The sequence below is a fragment of the Manihot esculenta genome, chromosome 3 (genome assembly GCF_001659605.2).
Source record: "Manihot esculenta cultivar AM560-2 chromosome 3, M.esculenta_v8, whole genome shotgun sequence".
Classification (NCBI taxonomy): Eukaryota; Viridiplantae; Streptophyta; class Magnoliopsida; order Malpighiales; family Euphorbiaceae; genus Manihot; species Manihot esculenta.
In genome coordinates this window covers 27,529,999-27,551,746 of record NC_035163.2, presented here as the reverse complement: position 1 = coordinate 27,551,746, position 21,748 = coordinate 27,529,999, and the positions used below count along the sequence as shown (strand labels likewise).

At 34.9% G+C, this 21,748-nt stretch overlaps 4 protein-coding genes across 9 annotated transcripts; 3 read left to right on the top strand and 1 right to left on the bottom strand.

The window, feature by feature from the left end:
• Positions 1–1,395: 1,395 nt before the first annotated feature.
• Positions 1,396–7,170, top strand: LOC110611791 (protein PHR1-LIKE 3). The gene is made up of 6 exons (XM_021752271.2): positions 1,396–1,805; positions 5,528–5,604; positions 5,695–5,749; positions 5,978–6,065; positions 6,152–6,221; positions 6,519–7,170. The coding sequence occupies exons 1-6, from the start codon at positions 1,610–1,612 to the stop codon at positions 6,978–6,980; spliced, it is 948 nt and encodes a 315-aa protein (XP_021607963.1). The 5' UTR covers positions 1,396–1,609; the 3' UTR covers positions 6,981–7,170.
• Positions 7,171–7,310: 140 nt separating this feature from the next.
• LOC110611790 (receptor like protein kinase S.2) lies at positions 7,311–10,376 on the bottom strand. Its single transcript, XM_021752270.2, has one exon. The coding sequence runs from the start codon at positions 9,841–9,843 to the stop codon at positions 7,339–7,341; it is 2,505 nt and encodes an 834-aa protein (XP_021607962.1). The 5' UTR covers positions 9,844–10,376; the 3' UTR covers positions 7,311–7,338.
• A 3,262-nt stretch (positions 10,377–13,638) lies between these two features.
• Positions 13,639–16,563, top strand: LOC110611219 (probable myosin-binding protein 6). Its single transcript, XM_021751407.2, has 3 exons — positions 13,639–14,778; positions 14,892–16,165; positions 16,263–16,563. Exons 1-3 carry the CDS (start codon positions 14,058–14,060, stop codon positions 16,320–16,322), a joined length of 2,055 nt encoding a protein of 684 aa, XP_021607099.1. The 5' UTR covers positions 13,639–14,057; the 3' UTR covers positions 16,323–16,563.
• A 698-nt stretch (positions 16,564–17,261) lies between these two features.
• LOC110610438 lies at positions 17,262–21,600 on the top strand. 6 transcript variants are annotated; one of them, XR_002487216.2, is made up of 5 exons: positions 17,262–17,422; positions 17,657–18,383; positions 19,212–20,617; positions 20,985–21,121; positions 21,222–21,600. XR_002487216.2 is itself a non-coding variant. In XM_021750359.2 (4 exons), exons 2-4 carry the CDS (start codon positions 17,732–17,734, stop codon positions 20,993–20,995), a joined length of 2,064 nt encoding a protein of 687 aa, XP_021606051.1. In that variant the 5' UTR covers positions 17,262–17,422; positions 17,657–17,731; the 3' UTR covers positions 20,996–21,600. The 6 variants fall into 6 exon arrangements, 2 of the variants coding, with proteins under 2 accessions (XP_021606051.1, XP_021606050.1); XR_006350287.1 differs by having other exon boundaries at positions 19,212–20,612; positions 21,222–21,233; XR_002487218.2 differs by having other exon boundaries at positions 17,293–17,527.
• Positions 21,601–21,748: the final 148 nt, after the last annotated feature.

Sequence of the window (21,748 nt, the reverse complement as noted above, 5' to 3'; positions counted from 1 at the left end):
CATTTATAAACAAAGCCGAACTTCTTATATCTCCTATTATTATTGATGATATAATCATTTTAATTTTTACAATTATTAGATTTCTTATTTACTCTTCGATATTTTTCAAACACTCAGTGAAACAACTAACTAAAATTTTATTTTTATATGTAAACGCAGCATTAATAGAATTCAAATTACACAATTTTAACCTATTCAAGTTATTTACTATTTATTATTTTATCCGCCCAGTCAAAATATACATGAACTTAAACCTCACAATAATTATATGACATCAATCACTTCACATCTCTTTTTTATATATTATCTACTTGCGTAAATTATTGATTTTCATTCTTTTTAAAATTATAATCAAGTAATATTTAAACTAATTTTATGTATATTAGATTGATGCATATCTTAAAAAATTAAACATAATAAGATTCGAATTTAAAATAATTAACCCAAATAAATTAGATGCCAATGTCATTTTTTGTCAATTATTTTTCTTTCGTATTATTAAATTGAAATCATAAAATTAGATTAAGGAACTAAAAAAAAGTTAATTTAGGTTTTATATTTAGTTTAAATAAAAACGTAACTTAATTAATTGAATGGGTTATTTGACATAACTCATTTGATTTAACTATTACATAAGAATAAAATTAATTTTTTAAGCATCGAGAGGATGATAATGAAAATAAATCAAGTATTTTTGAGTAATTAATTTGACTAAATCATGTTAATGTGAGTTTGGAATGATTTTATAATTAAATATCATTTTTTCTATAATTTTTATTTATTTTATTTTTTATATATATTGAAAAGATAATATTTCTATTAATTTTTTAATTATATTCATTTTAAATATATTAAATTTTATTAAATATTAAAAGATATTTTAAAAAATTGAGATTTTAAAATATAAATTGTAAATAAAAAACATAATTTACATATCAAAATTAGATTTGAGATGACTTTAAATAATTAAATTATAAAATATTTAAATTTCAATAAAAGGAAGTTTCAGTATTAAAATTATGAATTGGATTTGAAGTCAGTATCCTAATAATTGTCATCCGTAAAAAACAAAGGGGAAATAATCCAGATTGATGATTAAGATGTATTTGCAAGTAAGCTCATAATTATCTAATTATATTAAATCATTAATGCATCGATTTGATACTTTAAGCTCCGATTAACTTTCCGGCCGCCTTAATTTTTAATCACAGGCGAAAAACAGGCCACCACCACCATGTGCCACCCAGTCAGCAGAGTCCTCCTCTTTCCCTACACACTGCACAACTATCCCTCAAATTAATAAATAATTAATTAGTTAAATAATTAAATAATAAATTAAAAATTGGAAAAAGGAAAAAGAAAGCCAAAGACAGAGACACAACACATCACCCAAACGAGCCCATCGCTGTCTTAACCTCTGCATGTCTTAAGCTCTCTCTTTCTCTCTCTCTCTCTTCCACACAAATGCCCATTTACTGATATCTCTCTCTCTATCTTCCTCTGTTCTCACTCGGGGCTCCGTGCCCCGACTCTGGAACCCGATTTGGATCTTCTGCTGCATTTCCCGTGCCCTTTTTCTTCTTCAGAGGTTTCTTTTTATCAACGCAAAATGTACTCGTCGATACACTCGCTGCCGCTGGATGGAAGTGTAGGACATGGGGACTTCCAGGGGTCGCTTGACGGGACCAACTTGCCTGGGGATGCGTGCTTGGTTCTCACTACGGATCCGAAGCCCCGCCTCCGGTGGACCGCCGAGCTTCATGAGAGATTTGTCGATGCTGTCACCCAGCTGGGTGGACCTGACAGTGCGTTTTAACTCTCCATTTTCATTTACTTTTGCATTTTTTTTGCTGCGTTTATCTGTTTTTTTATTTTTATTTTTTGGGTTGCTGAACTTTGCTGTTCTTTATCTCCTGCTTCTTTAATAGAATGTGGTTTTGTTTGACCCGACGGCGGTGCTGATTCTCACTTGTAGATACAATTTTTTTTTACTTGAGTATAATATATAGTCTGCGTTCAGCTACCGGTTCTGGTTTTGAATTTGATTTGGTGCTTGCTGCTCTTTGTACTGTTGTTTATTCCTAGAACTTGAAACTTGTGTTTCTGAGTTCATTTAATGAGAGGAAAATTCTTCTTGTCCTTCTTCCCTTTTTTTTTTTTTTTTAAAAAAAAAAAAAAGAAATAATAACCCAGTTTGGGTGCAAATCTTCTAATTTAGCTCAGTGGTTCTTGTGATCGACACAACTACTAATCCGAGGTTTGTGCCTTTTGTTGCTTTTAATTTTCTGTGATTCTGTGTATTTAATTTGTTGGAAACCTGTTAATGGGGTGATTGCAGCAATTGATGTGGAGATTTCACATGTGGCTAACTTCTGCTTGATAAATTTGGGTGATTATAGGAATGCCTTTTTCCTTATTTACTAGGAGGGTTTTTGCCCTTTTCTCCTTCTCTTAAAACTATTTTTTGGGGGGTTATTTTTTTTATCAGGGGTTACTTTAATTTTCATGTATTTAATTTGGGTGAAGTGGCTAATTTCACTGATGTCCTTGTTACTGCTAACGTGATCATGTGTCCATCAAGTTGCTGCTCTCTATTCCTCTTTCCCACTGTGTTAGTGGAGATGACCCACAGCTTTCTTTTTCCCTCTTAATATGATATTTTTTGGAAAAAAAAAAGAGGATATGATATTGACATTGCAAGAAGTGTTATCTTTAGCGTATCAATTGGTTTTAGTTGACCAATTAATCCCTCTTGATTTTGTGTGCTTGTTGTTTTTCTAGTTCATTCTTTTGTTAATTCTTTGTTGTTGTTATGTGCCTGTTGGGCATTTCTAACTTTTTTATCCCAGAAAATACAACAAAAAGGACAAATAGGCACCATAGAAGTTTGTCTTTGCTTGGGAAAGATTTTTTTTTTTTTTTTTAAAGTAAAGGTTTATGATTTAGCTGTTGAATGGATATTATATTGAGAAATAAAAAAACTAATTCATGGTCTGTAACTTTTGCTTCTCTACATTTAGTTAAACAAAAGAACCATTAATACAAGCTCATCATGCTATTATCATCTTGTTACCTGTTCTTAGAGTTTAGAACCTTCCAGTGCAAATGGTAATCGTAGTAGTCACAGGAAGGATTTGAGAAATGATAGGTTTTATGAACCTGAAGTCCTGGATGGACTTATGCAATGTATTTGAACTGCAGAATACTAATTCCAAGGTGTTCAAAAGCTTCAACTTTCAGGATTTTTTTGAATGTGGTTTTTGTTTCAATGATTGTATTGGCTATTAAATGATATTTTGGATCTATATTAAAAAAATGTTTACTCATGTCCAAAAAGAGAGGATAAAAAAAATCCAATGGAAGTGTGAGTTTTCTTATCTAGATGGTGTTCCTGATAATTTTTTTGTGAGTCAAAATCTGTAAGAAAGATGATCAATTTCTTCTGGTTACTGGGTGCAGGGTGGCAGTTTTAGCAGACAAGAGCTGTCACTGTATTGTTTGATCTAAACTGCATTATGCTATGTTGATCCCTTCATCCCACTGATTTTCTTTTTTTAATGTCTGTTTATGTTTCATCATTAGTTAACTAAGAACTCTAGTAAATTGTCTTTGTGAATAAATAATTGGAGGTTATGACTTCCTATGAACATATGAATCTCAGTATATAGAAGACTACTGGAAAACACATCTTAATTAAAGAAAGTAAGGGGTACTTTGTTTAATCTTTTTTGTTTTGTTAAATCTTTCATAGAAATCTGAGTGTTTGTGTTGAACCTGCTACTTGAAACCAGTGAAGATTCAAACTTCAAGTCTTCATGTGGATTTTTAAACTCTTGCTACAATCATTTTCATTTTCGTCTAATTGCAATTGCTACCTCTAGGATGGTAATTGCCAAACCATGAGCATGAGGTAGCGTAGAAGTAAACCAAACCCTCTCGCAATCTGCCTTGCCTTTTTTATTTTTTCAATTATATCTTTGAAGGTGATGAGATTTATGTAAATCTTATCTTTCTGAAAGCATTTCCCTTTTCTCTTCAAATTCTAACTGGCATCCCATCATCTTTGGTCTCATAATTTCTTATAGGGCATGACATAGAGATGCTGCTTTATCCATACTTATTTATCTGTTGCATTTTCTAAAACTTTCCTTTCTTTACGAAGAAAAGGTGAAAGCTTTATTTAAATATATATTATACAGTCATGCTTCTGCAAGCAGTGCTTCCTTGTCAACTCTTATTTATTTATTTTTGGGTATGGGGATTGTGAGTTTGCCTCATTGGGAAATTGATAAATGCCAGATAACATGGTGATACTTCCTTACAAATTTACATTTGGAACACAAACTAACCTCATATTTTCAACGTAAATTTTACACCTTGATGTATAGTTGCTTTTTCAAGTGCCTCTCCAGTATCTGTGGTACCCGTGCTCTCAAATTAATTGTTGGGTTGGAGAACAGATGTTACATTGTTATTATATGCTGTCTACATTATCATGAGTGTCATATGTGCTCCAACTTCATATTTTTGCTTCAATGCTAGATTATAGTGATGTTCAATGCCTATGAAATAAGAGAAATAAATAAAGGAAAAGGCGCATAAAAAAAATACATGCAGTTTAACATGGTACACTTGCAGAGAACATTCAAAAGTAGGAATGTGGGTGGTGGCTTGAGTGTTCATTCATAGTTGAAGTGTAGGAGTGTAATAGATGTGGTGTGGCTGTGTTGTTAAAGTGGTTCTCATGGATGTTATCCAGATGGTTGTAATAATAATTCCTCTTAAGCTTGCTCAACCTATTAGAAAGACAGTTTCGGATGTTGATCTTAGATTTATTCAACCCATTGTTTTCATTTTTGACACATTTTAGTTCACCAACAAAAAATAGTTTATAATAACTTCAATATAGTTCACGTTTGTTTTTAGTTGTTGTTGCAAGGAACTGTAGCTGCTCTAAAAGTAAGTCATATGCAAATGCTGCACGCAGTGTAGTTCCCTAATCCCAATTAGTTGATGCAGCATCCTATGAATCCACAATAGGGTGTTCATATGATGCATGCAAGGCCTACTTTGATGCCTTGAGCATAGGCATCAAGGTCTGCCTTGAGAATCAGTCGTCAAATAACGTGCACAAGCTCATGTAATAATCTGACCTCAAAGGCTAGAAGCAAACCTGGAAAATGCTGTATAAGGCCCTTGATATTTGAATTTGATTAGCTAAAAGTTGGATCCGGTTTGTTAGAAATGATGCCAGTTGCTTCTATTATCGGTTTTAGTGCTGCAGACTTCATACGTGCTGTGCTTTTCTATCAGTGTGGTGGTTTCAGCTGGTTTCAAGCAGAAAGATAGTTATAAACTTGCAATTCTTTAAGTTGTCCTGTCTAGTTTCCATCTATTGTCAACTCGAATCCTGAAATCCAATTATGATCAGCTAACATATGCATGTTAAATGTACCTGAATTACTATTCAGTGCAATTCTTGTTGATTAATTATGGAAACTTTCTGGTTTCTTGACATGTATTGCAGAAGCAACACCAAAGACTATCATGAGAACAATGGGGGTGAAGGGCCTTACCCTGTATCACTTAAAATCTCACCTGCAGGTTTGTGATGCAATTATTTCTTGAATCATTTGATATTAGAGGTGTTTTATCTTCTTCTGATTTCATTGTTATTCCTTGCTTTGAATGCAGAAATACAGGTTGGGTAGGCAATCTTGCAAGGAATCAAATGATAATTCTAAGGATGGTATGAAAATTTCTTCAAAATCCTTGAGTATCCCCACAACATATAGTTTTTGTACATTAGATGATTATAGACCTGCAAAATCATAATGTTTTTGAGGGCGAGTAGAAAATGGGGATGGGAAGTGTGACTGGATAGGTAGAATTAGGGAAACCATTCTCTTTTGTGCAAAATGAATTTCTGTTTTAAAAGTTCAGTTAACATTCTGATCTGTTTAGTAATTATGTGCAGTTGGGATAGCAGCATCTGTTGCAGAAAGTCAGGATACTGGTTCATCAACATCAACATCATCGAGATTGATAGCACAGGATCTAAATGAGTATGTCATTCATATTTCCCCTTTCTTGAGCAACTTTGTCCTATCTCTTCGTGCCACTAAAATGCTGCTTTTCATCCTCCAAACAGTGGCTACCAGGTTACTGAGGCTTTGCGGGTACAGATGGAAGTCCAGAGAAGACTGCACGAGCAGCTAGAGGTTAGTTTTTACTCTTGCCCTTGCATCCGGAATAGCCAACAAAGTATAGGTTTTGAACTTTTTTCAGGTTAGCATGCAGCAGTTGAGAATTGCAAAAATTTTCCTCGTGAGCTAGCATTTATTTGATGGATTCTTGCAAATGGTTATTATAAATGAATCAAGTATATAACTCTGTTGGATAGTCTCATAGAATCAGCAATTTTGTTTAATACTAATAGAGTATTAGCTTAGTTGTTTTCATTATTATTATTATTATCTTAAATATTTTAACTCTTTGAGGGTTTTTCTTGTAAGTAGGTGCAGCGCCGGCTTCAACTTAGAATTGAAGCACAGGGGAAATACCTACAGTCAATTCTTGAGAAAGCTTGTAAAGCACTGAATGATCAGGCTGCAGCATCTGCTGGGCTTGAAGCTGCCAGGGAGGAGCTATCTGAACTAGCAATCAAGGTTTCCAATGAATGCCAAGGAATTGTCCCAATGGATAACATAAAAATGCCTTCATTATCTGAACTTGCTGCAGCTCTGGAGAACAAAAGTACAGCAAATTTGCCAGCTCGAATTGGTGATTGCTCAGTTGAAAGCTGCTTGACTTCAACAGGGAGCCCAGTTTCTCCAATGGGTGTTGGCTCACAGGCCGCCGGCGCTGGCGCTGCTTCCATAAAGAAAAGACCAAGGTCTGCTTTTGGTAATGGAGACTCCGTACCCTTGGAAGGCAACATCCGGCAAGAAGTAGAATGGATGATGAGTAATATTGGATGAATAGCAAAGACGTTTCCATCCTAAAAAAAGAAACTTATTTGTTTCTCTTTTGGGTTAGTTTTTCATGTCTAGTAGATCTAAACGTCATGGTAACCTAAATCAAATGTATCATTGGTTGTCTGTATAGTTTTTTTGGATTTTAAGAGGATGCTTTATCTTATAACTTGCAAATCTTTCCCATTCTGCCAAAGATCAGTGCATAGTTTGCATCAGAATCCTTTCAAGAACTCGGGTGCTTGAATGGATACGTTTAAAAAAAAAAAAAAGAAAAAATATATTGTAAAATAAAGCATCTACAGAGTATACAGAGGTTACAAAAACAGAAAAGAAATAAAACTAAAAAATTGTAACTGTTTGCTCATTGTATCCCCAGAGCTTGGATTCTCTTAATCAGTGACAAGGAAGAAGCATTGTTTTCTTTCCATCCCTCTCTACTTTCCTTCCTTTGCTCTGCTGCCGTGAAGAATTTATCATTACCATCGAGAATGCTCACAATCTGCCTCATGCTTGGCCTTGATTCTGGGTTGGATCTAGTGCATGCAATTCCCAAATTCAGAAGTCTCATCAGTTCCTTATGATCGTACTCGAAGTTCAACCTTATATCAACGAGTTCCTCCAGTGGTCTTTTCTGTGCCTGAAACTCATGAACTCTGTTGACTACTAGCACCTCCGGTCGCCGGAAATCTACTGCCATATGTCCTGTGACCACCTCAAGCACTACAACACCAAAACTATAGACATCAGCCATTGGTGTTGCTTCCCCAGATTCCATGTACTCCGGTGACATGTAACCAAAAATCCCACGAACAGATTTATTTCCCTTAGTGGCTGCTTTATGGGCATGGTCATTTCTTGACAAGAATTCTGCAAGGGCAAAGTTACCAAGTCTTGGATTCATGTCTGGATCAAGAATGACTGAAGAAGAGGTGATGTTTCTGTGGATAACTTGTTCATCCCATTCTTCATGGAGATAAAGAATGGCAGAAGCAAGTGACTTCACAATGTTATATCGGTGACGCCATTTCAAGATAGAGTGACCAACTCTGTTATCATGATGAAAAAGGAGGTGACTTAGGAGACGATTTGCGGAATAATCATAGACAACAAGCATCTCTCCCTGCTCAGTGCACCATCCACGGAGCTGTATTAGGTTTCTATGGCGGAGCTTGGCTAAATTTTGAAGTTCAGATGAAAATCGAGTTTTGATTGCGGGGCATTTTGTCATGCCAAGCCTCTTCACGAAAACTCGGTGGCCGTCTTCGAGAATGCCATGGTAGGCAGTTCCAAAGTCCACCTCTGCTACCCTGTGTGAGCCAGCGAAATTGTTTGTAGCAGAAATAATTTCCTTGTAGGATATTTCTCTTGGAGTTTCCACCATGAAGTGTGTGCTTCGTCGATGACTTCTGTTGTTAGAAGAACTAAAGTCATGGTTTCCAAATTCTGCAGTTGCATATATAGTTTCTCCAATGGCTGTCACAAAGTTTGAAGAAGCGGATGTGATTGTTGTGTTGGAGCTGGGGGTGGAGGTGGACCTGGTGGTGCTGGTGTTACTTGTGCTAGTATTAGATGGGGATGATAAAGAAATGTACCGAGGGTGGGACTGAAATGATGGGAGCGGTGGCAGTTTGCCGGGAATGTCGCCGGAAAGTATTTCCACAATCCATTTCATGTTCGGCCGGAGTTGTGGGTTATTAAGGGTGCAAAGAAGCCCGAGATGAATCAACCGTTCCATTTCAGAGAGTGCATAGGAGCCATCTGGGAGCCTGTTGTCTCCTGCTTGTAAAAGCTTCCCTTCATCTGATAGCCTCCTGATCCAGTCCAGCAAAATAATCTGGTCCTCTGGGCATGTGAGATCCACAGCTCGCCTCCCAGATACCACCTCTAACACAACAATCCCGAAGCTGAAAACATCAGATTTTGCAGTAGCAACACTTCTTTTCTGGAAACTCTCAGGTGGCAGATAACCAATTGTGCCGCCGATTCTTGTTGACTCTGCTAAGCGAAATTGGCGGTTTCTCATTGAAGGCAACTTGGTTTGGTACTTAAGTTCATGTTCCAGCCATCGTGCCAAGCCGAAGTCACCTAGCCGAGCATTAAAATGGGAGTCGAGCATCACGTTGCTCGCCTTTACATCCCGGTGAATAATCTGAGTCTCTAATTGTTCATGAAGATAATGTAGTGCAGCTGCCAGGCCACCAATTATTTTCCTTCTCCTCTCCCAATTAAGAGTTGGTGATGTGAAGTTCTCTGGCCTTCTGAAGAGCACCCTGTCAAGGCTGCGGTTGGGCATGTAATCATAAACCAGAAGCAACTGGTCCTCATGAACGCACCATCCTCGTAGCTTGACGAGGTTCCTGTGTCGTAGGTTAGCTACAGCAACCAACTCGGCTTCAAAAGTTTTCTCAAACTGTTCCCCTTTCTCAGCCAAGCATTTCACAGCAACTACAGTACCATCACTTGGTAAAACGGCTCTATACACTTTGCCAAAACCTCCACTCCCAAGAATTTCATCTTCACTAAAACCATTAGAGCCTATAAAAAGCTCAGCATAACTGAAAATCCTCGGATTGTCACCACCAACCTTCTCAGACATTTGAATTCCGTCAAGGTCGTAAAACGCACCAGACGGTTGTTTTCTTGGCTTATCAGGCTGACAACAACCAACCCATTTCGAGTCATACAACCGGCGAAGTGAGTCACCAAAGAAAGCTACAACTTGACTCCCGCAACCATGGTGGTGGTGGTGGTGGTGGTGTTTTTTCGCCTCTGCTTTTGCAGGTGGTGGAGGGAGCCTGGGTTGGCCATATTGTGCGATTTCATCCAAGTCAGCCGGCAAGATGATGCAAAGACGGTTGAGCTTCATGGAGATGGTGGCAGCAGGGAGCGGCTATAAAGACATGGAATGAAGGAAAGATGACAAGAAGAAAATAGAGAATACTTTCTCGAACGTTTGTTTATAAAGCTTGGAACTTTTTGAGAGGGGTGCTTTCAGTCAACTTTGTTAGGTTGCATGGTTGAATTGTATTCATCAACCTCGCAACAAGGAACCTACCAGTTGCATACATCACACCATGGAAGATTCTCAACATTGGAAAATCTTCACATCCTTACAACTTTATATTCTATATTTGCTGGACAAACCTGAAAAATTCCAAGTCTGCTTTCAGTTCACACGAGGTGTCTTGATCTTGCACAAACACCTTTAGACCGGGTAGGAAGCAGGAACACAGTACGCGTTCTTTCGTACATATTCCAATTAATCTGAATTCCCACAATACATCTCAAATTTTACAGGATATATCTATTAAAATATTATGTTTTAGAAAGAAATTTAAAAAATAAGTTGAAATTTACTTTTAATTAAAGGGAATATTGTCAGGACTAATTTTGTCTCTTTAGGACTGAGGCCATTGAATCGAAGATGATTTCTTAGAGTGGTAAAATCTTAAAAATTCAAAATTCATTGTAATTTGAAAATAAATGATGTATAATTATTAAGAATTTAATGAAATTCCTTTTATTGGAAATGGAACGGATTAAACATTGAAATCTTGGATGAATTGAACTTGTAATTAAAGTGGGGTTTGGTGGATGGCATTTAGTACAGTGTAGCAGTTGAGATGCAACTAACAGGATTGGGTTTCAGTTGCAACGTGTCTGTACGTAAACTAAGATGATCCCCATCATATCTTTTGCAAGTACTTCGTATCCGATAAATTCTTATTATATAGGTTTATAATATATATATATATATATATATATATATATACATTAAAACTCAATTTTCAAATTAAACAGTGTTAATTTTAGGACTGTTAAAATACATTTGCCCTTAATAACACTTGATAGACCTGCATGGGGCAAGGGAGTACTCGGATGTCCGGAAGCCTGTAGGGCTAGATGATGTCTAAGTGCGCGCATGGCTAGTGAGCGTCTAGACACCTAAAAGCTCGGGAGCCTGAAAGTATGCTAGATCTGAAAGAGCCCGAAAGCCAGCCAGGACAGAAATTATCCAGAGCAAACTTGGCCAAGTGCTAGAAAATATAAGACCAAACTGAACACGCGAAGAAAGAGCCCGAATTTTGAGAAGCTGCAGGAAGTCTACCGCCCAAGATGGTGGGACGCGGCAACAACTTTTGGATAAGTGAATTAAAACTCAAATCCCCAATGAACAATAGTGATAGTTTTGAAGTAAATTAATTTGTGCTTATGTTTGCTAAAATATTGCTAGAGTATCACATGGGTTTAAGGACAGTGTAATATATAAATAAAAAATATTATTAAATATTAATAATATATAATAATAAATATTAAAATTTTTAATTTGTTTGATACATGTTGATTTATAATTTTGTGTTTAATTAATATTTCAAAGTTTTTAAAATTTTTAATCTAGAATTAGAAATCACTTGTATTAATTTGTTGGATTTCTAATTTTTTTTTCCCACTATTATCTTTTTTATTTGCAAGTAATAGATTATATATTTAATCTCTATACAGAACAAGATACATTCATAAAATTGAACATATTATTTTATAAAAAATTAATTTTTTAAATTATTTTAAATTTACCTTCTATTGATAACAGTTTTGAATTTAAAATTTAAATATGAAATACATTTAAAATTTATATTATTTTATATAATAATAATATAAAAAATTTTAATATGTGCACGACGTTCAAGATAAATAATTAGTTGAAACTATTAATTTAACTCTCTTTCATCTTCTTTGTTAATTATGCTAGATTATATAATTAAATTTTTTTTATCATTTTATGATAAACACTAGCAGTTTTAATTCTAATAAGTAGTTAACTAATATCATAATCAAAATTTCACAATAATTTAATTTAATTTATTTATTTTTTATTAATCTTTTTATTTAAAAAAGAGATAATTCAATTTTTTTAATTAATAAAATTCATTTAAAAATATGTAAAATTATGATATTGAAAATTAATTGTTACATGCTTGAGATGATCCAGCTAAACTGAAATCCAATTAAAAATGTTGCAATTACTTTCACACTTGGTATGATTTGATTGAAATTGATTTTCCCATTTTGTTATATACTTCAATTTAGGTTTTATACATGCCCTAATTGGTTTGAAGCCGGTTTGGGAAAAAGCTTTTCCCATTGGAGTACTGAGACGTAATTGAAACGGAAATCCCTAATTAATTGTAAGGCATGAGTACACGACATATTCTATGAAGGAGTGGATTTGCCTATTAATTGGAGTCATGCTCAGGATAGACTAATTTTTGAATTCTGGGTCTGGGGTACTCTTTACTTCCTTTCTGCTGAGTCCCTTTCCATCTGACCTCTAAGAACAAAGAAGATATGAATGAAATCTTAGGCAGTTGATGAGTATAGAGTTTCAACAACCACCACAAGATTTACAACTGCTGCAATTTCACCTACTCATCAAAACTATGACATACTCAAGAGATCAAATTTCTACATCAAGAATTTATTTTAACATTCTTACCCCACATATCTACTCTGATTTGGTGGATGCTAAGTTAGATTTATTGGGTAAGTGGGCTCAAAATTGAACTTTTATAAAAAATCGTTATTTAATATTTTTAATTATTAATTTATTTATTAGTAAAAAATGAAAACAAAGTTGACAAAATATTTCTAAATATTTAGAAAAAGAAGTTAAATTGATATTGATAGAAAATACAACTAAAAGGCAAAGGCCAGCTGCAAGTTGAATTTGCACCTGATGGTTATGTGAAACGAAAATTCCCACCTATTTGTCTTGGCCCACATATAAAATTCAATAATAATAATAATAATAATAATAATAAAATGCCAGATATTTATTTTTTGTTTTTTTAAATGAATTATTTGAATTTTTCTTATTTACATGTAATATTTGAGAATTGACAACCTTAATTACACCTGGACGAGCTGGTTTTAGTTGGATTTGATTTCAGTTTGAAACGGTTTTAACTTGAAATGATTTGATTTAAAAATAATTCTAATTTAAAATAGTTTCGTTTGAATTTCTTGATTTGAATATATTTTAAAATATATAATAGTATCAATATTATAAGAAATTTTATATGATACTTTTTACGGTATACTACATATGATATTGATGTTGTAAGAAATTAAAATTTTGATAGTGATTATTTTTAATTTTTATTATCATATTTTATATATTTTATTTTGATGAATTTTTTATTATATGGTAAATATGATAATTAAATTTTATTTAAAAAATTTATTATTGTAAAATTAACAACAGTATTAATTAATAAGTTTAATTTTATTGCGAGTAACAGCCATATATTGCAAATATTAATTTGTAGATAACAATTACTTTTATAAATAAATCCATTTATTTTTATAAGCAAGTTCAGTAACAGATATTGGATGCATAAATTATTAATTTAATTTGAATTGGAAATGTGTATTACTTATTAATTATGAACTTTTAGTATTTTATTTTCGAAAACCCTCATATATAATTTATTTATTTAATCAATTAAAAATTAAAAATTATATTAATATACAAATTTTTATCATATTTTAAATAATATATATATTTTTTAATTTTAAATGATATGTCAGCTATCAATTTGATAGGTATATACACCCTCGTAGGGAAGAATTTCCCTTCCATTCCCTTTGGTTAGCACCCGCATCGCCTTGGGCTTTTTGGGCTATGACAAGTTTAACAGCCATTAAACTTCTTGAGTTTTTTCCAAAAAAGAAATTCTAAAAGAGCGTTCTTATTCTTTCTTTTCTTTTTGTTTTTTTTTTTCCCTTAAATATATTATTTTCAAATTTGTTTATTTTGAAAAGCAACGGAACTTCGATTTTGTTCGTCTTTCCAAGAATTGTGGGGCGCCTTCCCCCAAAATTCGCCAAATTTATAACCAACCGTCCAAAACTAGGGGTTTTTGTGAGATGACAGATGCGAGGGGATTCACTACCTAATCCTCTGGTGAAGCCGATGATTGTTGCTTCCTTTGGCGTTTCTCTGCAACCAAACAGAGGATTAGTTCATTGAATTCCATCCATATCACAAGCAAGACACAATTTTTTTTCTGGGGGAAGAAAATGCCTTGCCATGAAATTCGTAGATGGACATTTAGTGAGCTAGTGGGTGCATTTCTTGATCTTTCCATTACATTCCTTCTCCTTTGCGCATCAAGTCTTGCGTATTTCGCCTTCAAATTTCTTAGCCTGTTTGGATTGAGCTTACCGTGTCCTTGCAAAAGCTTTTCTGCAATTCCTGACGACAACAACAACAACAAAATCTGCTTGCAAACACGATTACTTAATTCCCCTTTACAGAAAATTTCCACTACTCAATGCTCTTTGAAGAGCAAGTTCCCTTTCAGTCCAATAGGAAACGATTTGCAATCAAATTTCAACAAGGAAAATGACAGGAATGATGATAAACACGAGGGTGTTGGATCAGAGGATGAGGTCTCGTGTATCTCATCTTCAGAGAGGAGGAGAAACAATTTTACAGGTGGAGATTTGGCTAAGTTGAAAGAAAAGAGTTTTGTGATGGGTACAGTGAATTTTCCGGAAGTGAAAGAGGGAAGATATGAGTTGAAAGGGAAATCGGTAACTCGTCACAGATCAAGAAATGGCCTCAGACGCCGTAGAAAAGGCTCCTTTGATCACAATGGGAAGTTACCCTGGGTTCCATCGTACAAGTCTTTATTGTCGGATGCAGATACTTCTCGTTCGGCTCCTAGCAGACTCAGTAATTCAGATGAAGACACAGGTAAAGATGGCAACGATCCTGCTGACTTTGAAGGTGAATCAGGTGATGGCTTTTTTCCGCTTACAATGTGCTTGAAAATTGGACGTAGAAAGAAAATTTATTGCAGGAACTCCTTAGCATATATATTTCTCATTATTTTTTCACATGCAATGCAGCTTGTGATGTAAATGATTGTGAAATTTTGGATGGAAAGGAAGCCCCAGTGGACATTGGTTCGAAGAGAAAGTTTTCAGATGGTTTTGAATTGAATGAATCTGTAGATGAGAATGAACCCATTTACGAAAATGCATCAATTGTTGATGAGTTAAATTCACATGGGGATCCAGGTTCAGATTGCAATGCAAAAAGTACAATAAGACTCTTGGAACAAGCACTAGAAGAAGAGCATGCTGCTAGAGCTGTCCTCTATATCGAACTAGAGAAAGAGAGAACCGCTGCTGCTACTGCTGCCGATGAGGCCATGGCTATGATATTGCGTCTACAAGAGGAGAAGGCGTCCCTAGAAATGGAAGCAATACAATGCCAGAGGATAATAGAAGAGAAATATGCATATGATGCTGAAGAAATGAACATTCTGAAAGAGATTCTAGTGAGAAGAGAGAGGGAAAAGTATTACTTGGAGAAGGAAGTTGAAGCCTACAGGCAAATAATTTCTGGGAATGAGCAGTTCGATGAGGAAATGTATGGTGTCCCTGCAACTAAGGGAGAAATAACATTATATTCCAGCGATGAAGATTCAATGCTGATGATGCCACAGATGAACACTAGTGATTCCACTGACAAGGAGGAGAAGACAGAAAAAGGAAACTGGAAAAATTTACCAAGTACAAAATTAAGTGAAGATAATAACTCTTCAAATCAAATGGGAATTCCAATTCCTGAAACTGATGAGGAAAGGAAAGCACAGAAAATAAATGCAACTTCAAAGTTAAACCTGTCTAAGATTACTCCACCACGTAATTTGCATGAGAAAGCTATTGATAACAAAGAAAGTGAAGAAGGTGATATTCATGATATTCATGTCATTGATGATCAAGCCACTGTGTATAAGCAGGTCATGAGAGACAAAAATAAGCAGCTTTCGACGAATGCTTCTGCTAACTCAAAAAATCCAAATATTCCCATTGGGTTGCCACCAACTGGTAGTTCAAGAAGCAGATCCTCACGTTCTGAAATGAGGAGAAAATCCATGTCTGCATTTGATATTGAAAGGTATAAAATAGACAGTGAAATTAGTTGGCTGAGAGAAAAGCTGAAATTTGTGCAAGAAGGAAGAGAGAAGCTACATTTCACTAAAGGGAACAAGGAAAGGGAGAAAGTTCAGCTACAAATTGTGGAAGATATCATCAGTCAGCTTCGAGAGATTCGACAGTTGACAGAACCTGGAAAGGCAGCCCGCAGGGCCTCATTGCCTCCTTTAACCTCCAATGTATTACTCCTCTAATTTTATTACATCCAATTTTGTAATAATAGATGCCACAGTTGAGTTGATTATCAGAAAAATTAAAGATTGCATTAATTTTCAGGTCATGTCCAAGAAAAGACGTTGGCGTAGTGGTCCTTTGCTGGTGGAAGGAAGCGTCTAAGATAGTGCAGAGAATCTTCACGGCTCTGGACAGTACCTACAATTGTTTGATTCTGCAATCTCTTACAAAGTTGTAATATAGTTTTATTTGATCACTGAACTTGTGGATTGTGATACTCTGGATGTATGGTAGCAGTTAACCTGACAAGTAAATTTGAATCTCCAATTATATAATATTGCTTTCTCTTCATTTTAACCTGATTTTACGTACTGACTTTATATTTGTAATAAAATTTGTTCTGAACCTCACTGGCAATTTTATTTATTTATTCATTGAAAGTAAATTATTGCATGCAGCTGTTATATATACAATAATTATATATTAATTATGATACTATATAAAATCGTATAATTATATTATAAAATTTTTTAGCAAATAGTTATATTATAAAGTTTAATCGATTCAATGTATATATATATTGAATCAATTAAATTTTATAATATAACTATTTGATATTCCTTTTTCATGTAAGAAGATAAAAAGAATAATATTTTATGGTATTTATAAAATATATATTTATTAATAATTTATAATTTTTTAAGTGTTATTTATACATTTATTTAAACAACAGATAAATATTATAAACATTATTTAATATATATTATATTTAATTAATTATCTATGTTAATAAATTCTAATAATAAATATTTAATACATAAAATTTCAACTTAATAATATAAATATTTAAATTTCAAATTTGTCTTGAACTCGATTGTACGTTATCCGAGCACATGGCTACGATTATTCCTTTCATTCAATTCTCCGTCTCATAACGCCCACGGTGACGGAAATCATACCATAATCATTAATCAAGCGAACACTTTCTCACGGCGCTTTGACGGACATGATTCTGTAAAATGCGGAACGGACAAATGGCGCGTGAGCTTGACGAATCTCGACTACCATCAAAAGTCTGTGGGCACAAGCAACGGCGTCGTATCCACATTGGGAATGTTGCCAATTCCAGAGGTTTGAAATTACAAACGTTTTCTTTGGAAGTACAGTAGCTTTGTCCATTTCTACGAAATGAAACTTCATAGCAACTCTCTTAGGCCGTAATCCGAGAGAATTCATGACTGATTCCACTCAGTAGCAACGCGGTGAGTCAACTTGTAAACCATGTTAATGCTGAGTTTCTTATTTTTGGATTTGTTTGGTTGCTGAGAAACTGCAGGAAACGAAGTCAATGAATAGAAATCTCTCTCGTAATTTTTCTGCATTTTCTTGTGCAATATTTGCTAGCTTTTTTTTTGCATCCTTTTTTAATTCAATAAAATGTTTGACGGCAAAAGTTAGACTTGCAATTGACATATCACCTCTCTGCTTTTCTTCAGTTTTCTCTCAATCGGACGGTAAACCAGTTTGTTTGATTTGTCAACTGGGTTATTGAAGAATATTTTCCTGCAAAAATGCCGTGTAATGAGGTAGAATCATGGACGTTTAGTGGGCTAGTGGGTGCATTTCTTGATCTCTCCATTGCATATCTTCTCCTCTGTGCATCAACCCTTGCTTATTCGGCCTCGAAATTTCTGGGCATATTTGGATTGTCTCTGCCATGCCCTTGCAATGGACTTTTTGGTGACCCCAATAGTGATAACTGCTGGCAAAGAGCGCTTGTAGACTGTCCATCAGAGAAGATATCCTCTGTTCAATTCTCTGTTATGAGCAAGTTCCCGTTTGATTCAATATTGGATAAAAACCTGAATCAGAAAAATTGTGAAAATAAATGTTTTGGTTTTGATGATGAAGCATCGTATAGCTCATTCCGCAAGAGAAGTGAAGGAGGCGTTGGGAGCGGTGTAATGGATGCAAAGGATGTGCAAGAAGAGAGATCTGATATCAAGGGGAAGGGAGTTTTGAATCAGAAGTCGAGACATGCTCTTAGGCGTCGTAGGAAAGGTGCTAGTGACAATGGGAGGATGTCTTCTGTTTCATCATGTGATCCTTTTCAGTGGGATGCACAAGCTCTTTGTCCGTCTCCCGCCAGTGTCAGTAAAATGGTGAATGAGGCTAATGAAGAAAGCATAGTACCTGATAGTTCTGGCGGCCTTGCTCTGAATTGTGAGTGTGTCAAGATAAGTTTGCATAAATATTTTCTATTTCTAATTCTATTGAATCTTTTTTGTGAATTATTTATGGTTCCCTTCTAATTCTGCATTTAAATTTTGAACCATTTCTGGAAGATATATAAATTTGTGTTTTATGTTAGAATTATAGGCATATTGAAAAGAGTTTAACGGAGGAAGTTGTTTAAGGGAATGAAAGAAAGGTTTTTAAGGTTTAAAAACTATCCAGCTGTATTTGGGAGAGAGTGAAGGTTTCTAAAATAAGGTTTTAAAAAATTAAAACCTCCAATTTCACCCACCAAATTAGTGAGTTGAGAAAAGTTTCTCTTGAAAACCTCCAAATATTTTTAAAAACTTTATTTTCTTTTAAAAATTATGAAAACCTTTCCTTATAATATCATACTTTACAAAACCTTACTTTACCATACTCCTCCCAAGCAAAGTGTAAAGGTTTCTACCACATTATATTTCACGCATTTGGATTTTATTTTTTTTTTCATTGCTCACGAGAAGGTTCAAATGGTGATATTGAACCTTCCCATTATAACCTAATGTTGAATATAGAATAGAAGTAGCATATCCATCCCTGTCATTACCCTAATTCTGATTTTAATAAGTCAGCAAAGGAAGAACTTAGTGTCTTTTCCAAACCATACCTTTTTGAAGTGATAGCATTCAAATCTGATTTTCCCCTGTTGAGACATTTGCTTCTCATAACCCTTGCTTTTTTAACAAAAAAATGTTTTGAACACTGCATGCACATTTTAATATTACTTCTGCATAGTTGATGCTGCTTCTAATGTGCATGGTTATGTGAAATTAGATGGCAGGGAATCTTCAATGGACATGGGTTTGCTGGGGAGAGAGCCACCTGATTTTGAATCAAATGAACCTGTAAGTGAAAATAATTCAATGGAGAAGGTTGCATCACCTGAAGATGATTTGAAATTTAATGAACAAGTGAAGCTTTCCTTTGATCCTGATGAAAACTATGCAATTAGTTTTTTGGAAAAAGCACTGAAAGAAGAGCATGCAGCTCGAGCTGCTTTGAACCTTGAACTTGAGAAAGAGAGGAATGCTGCTGCTACTGCTGCAGATGAGGCCATGGCAATGATTCTGCGTCTGCAAGAGGAGAAGGCATCAATAGAAATGGAAGCTAGGCAATACCAGCGGATGATAGAAGAAAAATCTGCTTATGATCTTGAAGAAATGAACATTCTTAAAGAGATCCTACTGAGAAGGGAAAGGGAAAAGCATTTCTTGGAGAAGGAAGTTGAAACTTATAGGCAAATGATATTTGGAAGTGAGCAGATGCATTATGATGCACAAGACATAGGAACCTCACTTGAAAAAAGGCCGTCTACATTGCAATATTCAGGTAAGGATCCTTTGCAGATGACGCAGAGGATTAATGAATCTGTTTGTGAGAAGGAAAATGCAGACAATACTCTTGCCTTTGGGAAAGAGTTACCAATCCCAAAGTTGGATGAAGTATTTCCTCAAGAAAGAGAGATGCAATTACAATTTGACTTGTCAACTGCTGAAGGATATATTTTGCATGAGAAACCTGTTGGGGCTATTGAGGAAGTAAAGCGACAAAGTGGTACCATTAGTACAAGTGGAGGATTGGCATCAAAAATAATTCAAACTTGCAACAAGACTGATAATATTTTTCCACATAATTGTGATGACTCAAATAAGGATTACCAATTTTCATGCAATACACAGTTAAACATGGATGCTTATGTTCATGATATTCATGTGATTGATGATAAGTTTGATCTGTGTTGTGATGTCGGAGGAAATGGAAGTGAAAAACTGTTGGTGAATACTGCCTTAGACATCCCAGTATCATGTGCTAGTCCAGCCACGAGCAGTTCCCAAACTGAGAAGGACATCAGCCGAAGTTGCTCAGACATAACTAGTGGACTGCCACCTCTGGGTTGCACACTAAGAAAACCCTTGGTTTCTGTTTTCCGGAGAAATTCCATGTCTGCAGTTGATTATGAAAGGTTAAAAATTGACAATGAAGTTGGAAGGTTATGGGAAAGGCTAAGGGTTGTGCAAGAGGGTAGAGGAAAGCTCAATATTTCTATGGAGCACAGGGAAAAAGACAAAATTCATTTGCAACTTTTGGAGAATATTGTGAGCCAGCTTCGAGAGATTCAACAATTAAAACAACCTGGAAAGACTGTTCGCCAAGTTTCATTGCCTCCTCCATCCTGTAAGGTGTGGTGTTTATCGAGTCATTTAGTGTGTGGTTTACATTCTGATTGATACATAATATATCTGATTTTGTTTTCTGCATTTTCGTTTCATTTATATAAAAAAAAATATGGTAGTTAAATGTACCTCTTCTCCATTCATTTAATGTTCTGTCACATAATAAACATGGTTCATCTGTGGTAAAGTTCTGTTTTCTTTTCCACAAAATATTGAGATAATTTTGGTCTCCGAGCTAACTGCCTATTCAAGGTGTAAACAACAATGAAGTTTCGTTTTCAACTTTTATGTTCTCTTACACCTGCTGATGATGCTTGTGATGCAACTTAGTTCCTTATTTGTTATTGCTGATCAAGAAGCTTCATATTTTCAGATCATGTCTAAGAAAAGGCGGTGGCGAAGTGTTTCTTTAGAAGTGCAAAAAAGCACTTAAACCATGTTCTATACCATTAAGATAGTGGAGTTACTGGAGCTAGTTATGATACTCGGCATTCTGCAGAGTGCAGACAAGTAAGCTCGTCTAAGGAGAAATAGCTTCTAGTTGCTTTGGATATTACAGGGCAGAACTACGCCAATTATCTGACAAATTTGCTTGACACCTTATCTGCAGAGTAACCAGTATTATCAGAACTTGATAGAAGCTGCCAGAAGGATTATATGCAATAAATGACAGTAGATGCAGAGCAATTGCATTGTTATTGTTTCCGAAATTCAGTTTTGTACGCCTATCTGCCTTGTACCTGCCACTTACTGAAGTTTCACATAATCTGGTAACAGTTCATGCGAGTACCACTTGAGAAGTAAAGTTCTACTACAAAAAACTTTACAGTTTTTTCTCTATAATTTTTAGGTTCAGTACTGCTGTATTACAGTTGCAATAAAAATGAATGGTTTCAGGTCTTTTAGTTTAAATTTTGTGGCTAAGTGGTTAAAGTCTGTCCTGAAATTTTCTTACCCTAGTTTGCATAAATTTGAATTGTTATGGCTTATATTTCTCCCAAAATTTTGCTTTGATTAAGGTATAATATCTCAATTACGTAGATAATTAGGTCTGCACAAACTGGTTAGATTGGTCCGAGATGGCATGCTTGTGCTATATCAGGTTGAACCGTGTTTCATTTAACTTGCGGAATCACT

What these genes read in the sequence shown, in the direction of transcription:
- LOC110611791 (XM_021752271.2), top strand. Translation starts at nt 1,610, where the DNA reads ATGTACTCGTCGATACACTCGCTGCCGCTGGATGGAAGTGTAGGACAT. An exon ending in CCAGCTGGGTGGACCTGACA is followed by an intron (nt 1,806 to 5,527) that starts GTGCGTTTTAAC and finishes CATGTATTGCAG; the next exon opens with AAGCAACACCAAAGACTATC. An exon ending in ATAGCACAGGATCTAAATGA is followed by an intron (nt 6,066 to 6,151) that starts GTATGTCATTCA and finishes TCCTCCAAACAG; the next exon opens with TGGCTACCAGGTTACTGAGG.
- LOC110611790 (XM_021752270.2), bottom strand. Translation starts at nt 9,843, where the DNA reads ATGAAGCTCAACCGTCTTTGCATCATCTTGCCGGCTGACTTGGATGAA.
- LOC110611219 (XM_021751407.2), top strand. Translation starts at nt 14,058, where the DNA reads ATGCCTTGCCATGAAATTCGTAGATGGACATTTAGTGAGCTAGTGGGT. An exon ending in TGACTTTGAAGGTGAATCAG is followed by an intron (nt 14,779 to 14,891) that starts GTGATGGCTTTT and finishes CATGCAATGCAG; the next exon opens with CTTGTGATGTAAATGATTGT. An exon ending in TGCCTCCTTTAACCTCCAAT is followed by an intron (nt 16,166 to 16,262) that starts GTATTACTCCTC and finishes ATTAATTTTCAG; the next exon opens with GTCATGTCCAAGAAAAGACG.
- LOC110610438 (XM_021750358.2), top strand. Translation starts at nt 17,732, where the DNA reads ATGCCGTGTAATGAGGTAGAATCATGGACGTTTAGTGGGCTAGTGGGT. An exon ending in TGGCGGCCTTGCTCTGAATT is followed by an intron (nt 18,384 to 19,211) that starts GTGAGTGTGTCA and finishes ATGTGAAATTAG; the next exon opens with ATGGCAGGGAATCTTCAATG. An exon ending in TGCCTCCTCCATCCTGTAAG is followed by an intron (nt 20,618 to 20,984) that starts GTGTGGTGTTTA and finishes TCATATTTTCAG; the next exon opens with ATCATGTCTAAGAAAAGGCG.